A 6558-nucleotide genomic window follows, 5' to 3' on the forward strand; every position below is an offset into this window, starting at 1 on the left:
TAACTAGTTGACATTTATCCAAAATAACAATATATTATATACCTACATATATTATTAATACATACACTTAATATAATAGTAAATATCTATTTCATATATGATTTCCACATACTAGTGTATGAAATTATTAAATTTTATCGACTAATTATTATACAAATTGTAAAATATATCTATGAAGTATATTCACTATATAGACATAAGCAATTAGATTACATATTATATATTTAATTATAAAAATGGTATGCTTATATTATTAGCTAATACATATATATATATATATGTATATTTGTATACATACATAGGCGTATATATATATATATTTATCAATATATAAATTAGTTTTAATCGAGTTGAATTAACGAATCGACTCGAGCATAAACGAGCGGGCCTTAACGAGCTTTAGCCGAGTCGAGTCAAATTTTGTCGGGTATGTGTCATTTACAAATCGAGCGGATATCTACTTTCATGAACGGCTTTTTTTTTTTTTTATGAGTCGAGTTCAATTCGAGTTTAACCGAGCGAGTACCGAGCAAGTTATCAAACAAACTAATTCATTTACAGCCCTAGGAGCTACACATCAAATAGTCAAGGGTCTTACGGACCTCTTGATAAAACAAAATCTTTCATTAAATTCTACAAGAGAATTACATGTTAAATGATCAAGGGTTTTAAAGATTTTTTGGTAAACAAAACTTAATGAAAAAAACAACAAAAGTTAACAGAAAAATAACAAAAATTACTATTCACAATTAGATAATTACTTATTATAATAGAGTATATATATATATATATACGAATATCCTAAGCCGACAAATGTGTTGTTATTACTATTATGATATATTTTGCTTCTGTATGCTTAATTGGTACGTTCGTTTTTTTTATCAGAGATTTCTCGAGTATATTATAAAACTTTGGACTAATTCATACGGATGACTAATGACGTCCCTTTTAATCGGAACAAGTACTGGAATTTCTTATAAAATGCTATTGTTATCTCCTTCATAAAACTTCTTTCCTAGGTCTTTTTTTTTTTTTTTTTTTTTTTTTTTTTTTTTTTTGTATTAACTCATAATTCTTTAATGATCAAACAATAACTGCTGGAACTGCATGTGGATGGTTGCCAAAAATGGAGTTAATTACAGAAGTATATATTGCTGGAACAGGAAGTCATGATATATATATATAGCCTGCAAATCAGGGCATTATATATGTGGCCATGGAAGCAACCCAAATTTATGAGACAAACGTATTCTTCACATTTAAATTGTGTTTGGATGTTGAAGTGAATTGAGTTAAGTTGAGATAATAAAATATTGTTAGAATATTATTTTTTAATATTATTATTATTTTGAGATTTGAAAAAAATTGAATTGTTTATTATATTTTATATTGAGATTTGAAAAAGTTATAATGATGAATTGAGATAAATTATAATTCCAAACGAAGCTAATTGATGACATACGTGAATGATATGGATGTTTATATCTGATGACTCTCCAATCGACTTTCTGTTCGCAAAAGTAATCTTTGACAAACATGCACACACAGAGCTAGCTAAGTAACGAGAGAGAGAGAGGTTTTGACAGATGGTCACGTCTTCTTCATCTTTGAATAGGCAAAGGCCAACGCAACTTTCGTGACCACTGACTATTCAGAAGCAAGCCAAGATTGCTGGCCTCATACATTCATGAACATTTCATCCCCAAACAATAAAAGTACAAACTTATATTAATTGAACATATGAGGCTACACTGAACGATGTTTTCAATAACTTTAATCATATTGTATGATTAATTTAACCACTAGTAAACCCACATGGCTTGGACTAATATCATTATCCCACATGTTCATTACTTTCTAATTTCTAGGAATTTCAATTACATTGAACATTTCAACAAAGCATATATCACTGTAGAAAAGCTAACCTCCTAGCTATCTTAATTTTTAATTTCTTTTTTTATGGTCAGTTTGGTACATTCTGGTTGGTTAAGGTTCAGAAATTTTAGCCGGCCGGCGGGCAAAGTATTCTAGGGAGAGTAACCTAAATATGGAGCAAGTTCTCTAGTATCATCCTGAAATCCAAAACCATTAAGAAATTCATCGTCATGGGACTCACAACCAAAATCCATATGCATTATTCCGTCCTCTTTAACGCTTCCATTAATGCCGGACCACAATCCGTAACTGTTCTCCAAAGCCAAAGTAGATGAAGTTGAAAGACCCGACAAGTCCTGAGATGATGTTTTACTGTAATTATCACTTCCACTCCCACTTGTGTGAAAACCAGAAACTTGCATAGACCTTGAAATAATCAGAGATGGGTCTGGAACTAGGCCATTTGAATCATAATTTTGAATGTTTGATTCCGATGTATATGGCAATGCATTGGAATTTGTATCAAAACAAGCTGAATTTCCAGAATCATACGTTTCAGCTGCTGGAATTGAAGCCCAAAACTGTTGCAAGTTGAGATGACTGATTTCATTTGTAGTCTCATTGCTCATGTTTTCACTCTTGGGACATGAACTACTTCCTGGCAATAGTGTTTTCTTCAATCTGGTGTTCCAGTAGTTCTTTATATCATTGTCGGTTCTACCCGGCAGTTGGGAAGCTATAACAGACCACCTAATCCCAGAAACATAATATATATATCATAAATATTGCATTACAATTATTTTTTTTGGAAAAAAGATAATACAAAATATTCGAAAGAAAGTGACTTGACTTGCCTGCTTCCAATGCTACCATGGAGAGTGCAGATAATTTTGTCGTCTTCCTCAGTAAAGCCTCCACGCTTGATGCCTGGCCTGAGATAATTCAGCCATCTGAGCCTGCAACTCTTACCGCACCGTTTGAGGCCTGAAAACATAGAAGAACAATCTTTAAGGCAAAAAGGGTTTCTACTAAAAGCTCAATACAATAGATTATACGCCAGTTTTTCTGAAAGTGGAAAAACATGAAACAATAAATGGGTTTTTAAAGAACAGTTATCAGAAGCAAGAGAAGCATCATATGATATGATCATCATATTCAGTGGGAAAGAGATCAGGGAAGGCTCAAGAACATGAACGGAGAGATCACCTGCTTTACGAGGCAAAGCAATCCAATTTCCACCGGTGCCATGTTTCTCGAGGTATTCTTTTAAAGTGGCATCTTCTTCAGGGCACCATGGCCCTCTCTTCACGTTATCTTTGTCACAACATGGAGCTCTTCCCATGGCCAACACTTACTGAGACCAGGAAAAGAAAAAAGCTAAAAGCTGGGGGAGGGGGGGGGGGGGGGGGGCGCGGCGGTTGGGGGACCGGAGAGAGAGAGTAAGGCAAAAGTGAGCACAGACAAAATGGTTATAAAGGTGGATAAGAAGAAGAGCCAGCTTTTGGAGGCTTGACTCAGTCTGACTGACTGAGAGCATTGGGAATGGTCTGCTAAGTCTAAAGCTTGACTAAAATTTTAATTTTTTATTATAATATTAATTTTTAATTAGGTAAGTTTATATTAAATTAGTTATTATAAAGTTAAAATAATAATATAATATAATATTTTTCATTTTTTTAAATTTTTTTTTACAAATATAATTTATATATTTCTTAGAATTTATATATTTATTAGATCTTCATACTTTGTAGAAATAATGTATCTACTCTATTAATTAGTAAAAATAATGCACATGTCATGCATGTTTTACCATTCAAAGAGAGAGGAAAGTGATGAAATAATTAAATATTATTTTTCATTGTGAATAGTAGCTAGTCATATTTAGATAGGACTTAAAATTTACTATTCATTAAATCTTAAGTTTTGGACCATTGGCTAGTCCAATGTGGAGGTTTTTTCTCACATCTAACTAAAGTTTAGACTTGCATTGACATTTGGTTAGTCCATTACCAATACTCTGACTAACTCTACTTTTAAAGCTTTTTTTCTGTAAAATAATTTTCTACCAATCTGTTTGGCCTTCCATTGGAAGTTAAGAGGGAGTGCCCAATCAATGTGGGTGATTGAGTAAGCACGCAGATTTCATGCTTTTGCTGTCAAAATAGGAACTTATTGTTGGAAGTTTAAACAAAATTGAAGGTATGAAAATATTTGGGAGCCTAAATACAGGTTGATGCATTGTAATTTATTTTTTAGAGAATAATAAAAAGTTTAGATATATTTATCCCTTTAAATTGGCATCAGAACGCCAGGTTTCGACATATTCAAACTTTTCAGGAAATGAACTCCAACTTTATTTATCAACAAATTTCAAGGCTCTAAAAAGATAATTATGGGACGCGATCTATCCAAATGAGAGCCCTGTTTGGTTCTCAAGATCTGTTGGAGATTTACTGATGGATTTACAGAGCCATGGAGGCGCAAGAAGCCGTGTACATGTAGATGAGAAGTGAACTCTTAAAAAGCAAAGAAATAACGATAAAAATGCATTGTTCATACTCTATCAAGGGTTGGATGAGGCTATGTTCGAAAAAGTTGCCCAAACAATGAAAAGTAAACAAGCATGAAAGATTCTTGTTTCCATTTTCAAAGGAGATCAACAGATGAACTCGCTTGCAAACATTACGAAGCGAGTTTGAGGCACTTCATATGAAAGAAGGCGAAAGGTATTATCTCTCATGATTGTTGGTGATCATTAATAGTTTTAAAAGAAACAAAGAGAAGATCGATGACATCCAAGTCACAAAAAAGTCCTTTGATCCCTCTCTCCTAAATTTGAACATGTAGTTGTAGCTATTGAAGAGTCTAAAGACTTGGAGAAGCTTACAATTGAGGAGTTTATGCGTTCTCTCCAAGTACATGAGCAAAGAATGTAAAAGAGTGCTAATTCTACCGTGCTAGAGCAAGCAGTAGAGTAGAAAATGACTCTTAATGATCGAAGGAAATCCAGCCCAATTGAGGTTGTGGCAGAGGCTAAGTACATAGAAGTCACTAATGACCAGACCAAAGTCAGCAAGAAAATAAAAGTACAAGAGGTTGATGACAAGGAGGCAACCGAGGAAGATGAAGATCCACACATGGACGTGGAAACACCAAGAACATTCAATGTTATAACTGCAATAAATTTGGACACTATGCCTCAAATTGTTGGCACAAAGACAATAAACAAGCTAATGTTACAGAAGCAATAAATGATGCTAGTAGTGACACCACCATACTTCTTGCTCATGATGATCCAAGTTCACAATGTGACACTTGGTACCTCGATTTCAGTGTAAAAAATCACATGTATGGAAAGAGAGATCTATTTGTAGAACTCATAGAATGAGTTCGTGGAAATGTGGACTTGGGAGACTTATCCAAGCTCCCAATTGAAGGCAAAGGGAAGATAGAGATTTATCAAAAGGATGGTAAAAAAACTATATCTTTGATGTTTATTATGTGCTAAACATGAAAGTAATATTCTCAACCTTGGACAATTGCTCGAGAAGGGATACATCATATATATAGAGGACAATTCTCTCACTCTAAGAGATGGACGTGGAAGGAATGTGGCTCGTGTTCGAATGACCAGTAATCATACGTTCCAGTTGCATCTTACAACAAAATTCAAAAATTGGTTTTACGGAATAAAGAAAGTAAGCCACAGAAGTGGCATCTTTGAATTGGCCGTCTATATTTCAACGGCCTTAAGCCACTATCTTTGTCAAGCATGGTGCATGGATTACCAATGATAGAGGTACCTAACAACGCTTGTGAAGGGTGCATACTCGATAAGCAATCACGATAACCTTTTCCCAGTGAAAAGTCCTAGAGAGCCATGCAACCATTGCATTTAGTTTACAGCGACATATGTAGACTAATAAAACCCAAGACTTTCAGAGGTAATAAATATTTTATTACCTTCATTGATGATTTTAGAAGAAAAATCTGGATTATTTTCTTGAAGAAAAGTCCAATGCTTTTAATGTATTTAAGAATTTTAAGGATCTTGTTGAAAATGAAAGTGGTCATAAGTCTGTAACTCTTCGCTCTGACTGAGGTGCTGAGTACACCTCAAAATAATTTGATGAGTATTGCAGGGAAAATGGCATAAAGTATCAATTTACTATTGCTTACACACTACAATAAAATGGACTTGTTGAAAGAAAGAATCGTACTATCCTTAATATGACTAGAACTATTCTCAAGAAGAAAGGATTGCCAAAAGAGTTTTGGATGGAGGCTATGGCATGTTCAACTTATCTACTCAAAAGATGTCCTACCAAAAGTGTCAAGAATATGACACCTCAATAGACATGGAGCGATTACAAGCCAAGTGTCACACACTTAAGAATTTTCGGTGCATTGCTTATTCCCAAGTTCCCCAAGCCAAGAGAAAGAAGCTTGATGATCATGTTGAGAAATGTGTCTTCATCGGATATAGTGAAGAGTCATCAGTATATAAACTCTACAATTCATGAACAAAAAAAGTAGTGATTAGTAGAGATGTTATCTTTGATGAAGAAGGAGTATGAGTTGGAAAGATGAAAAGATTGCAAAAGAGTTGTACGTGTTCAAGGAGCCGGAAGAAATCTCAAAAGAAGCTCCACCAATTACCCCATCATCTTCTCCACCCGCAAC

At 34.1% G+C, this 6558-nt stretch overlaps 1 protein-coding gene across 1 annotated transcript; it reads right to left on the bottom strand.

Moving 5' to 3' along the window:
* Positions 1–1787: 1787 nt before the first annotated feature.
* Positions 1788–3300, bottom strand: LOC121251029 (transcription factor MYB87-like). Its single transcript, XM_041150324.1, has 4 exons — positions 3082–3300; positions 2730–2859; positions 2036–2625; positions 1788–1957 (listed from the first exon to the last, which is right to left on the bottom strand). Coding segments are annotated over exons 1-4 (858 nt in total). The 5' UTR covers positions 3218–3300; the 3' UTR covers positions 1788–1955.
* Positions 3301–6558: the final 3258 nt, after the last annotated feature.

This window comes from Juglans microcarpa x Juglans regia, chromosome 2D (genome assembly GCF_004785595.1).
Source record: "Juglans microcarpa x Juglans regia isolate MS1-56 chromosome 2D, Jm3101_v1.0, whole genome shotgun sequence".
Taxonomy (NCBI): domain Eukaryota; kingdom Viridiplantae; phylum Streptophyta; class Magnoliopsida; order Fagales; family Juglandaceae; genus Juglans; species Juglans microcarpa x Juglans regia.

What these genes read in the sequence shown, in the direction of transcription:
- LOC121251029 (XM_041150324.1), bottom strand. Translation starts at nt 3,217, where the DNA reads ATGGGAAGAGCTCCATGTTGTGACAAAGATAACGTGAAGAGAGGGCCA. An exon ending in TGCTTTGCCTCGTAAAGCAG is followed by an intron (nt 2,860 to 3,081) that starts GTGATCTCTCCG and finishes CTATGTTTTCAG; the next exon opens with GCCTCAAACGGTGCGGTAAG. An exon ending in CATGGTAGCATTGGAAGCAG is followed by an intron (nt 2,626 to 2,729) that starts GCAAGTCAAGTC and finishes TTCTGGGATTAG; the next exon opens with GTGGTCTGTTATAGCTTCCC.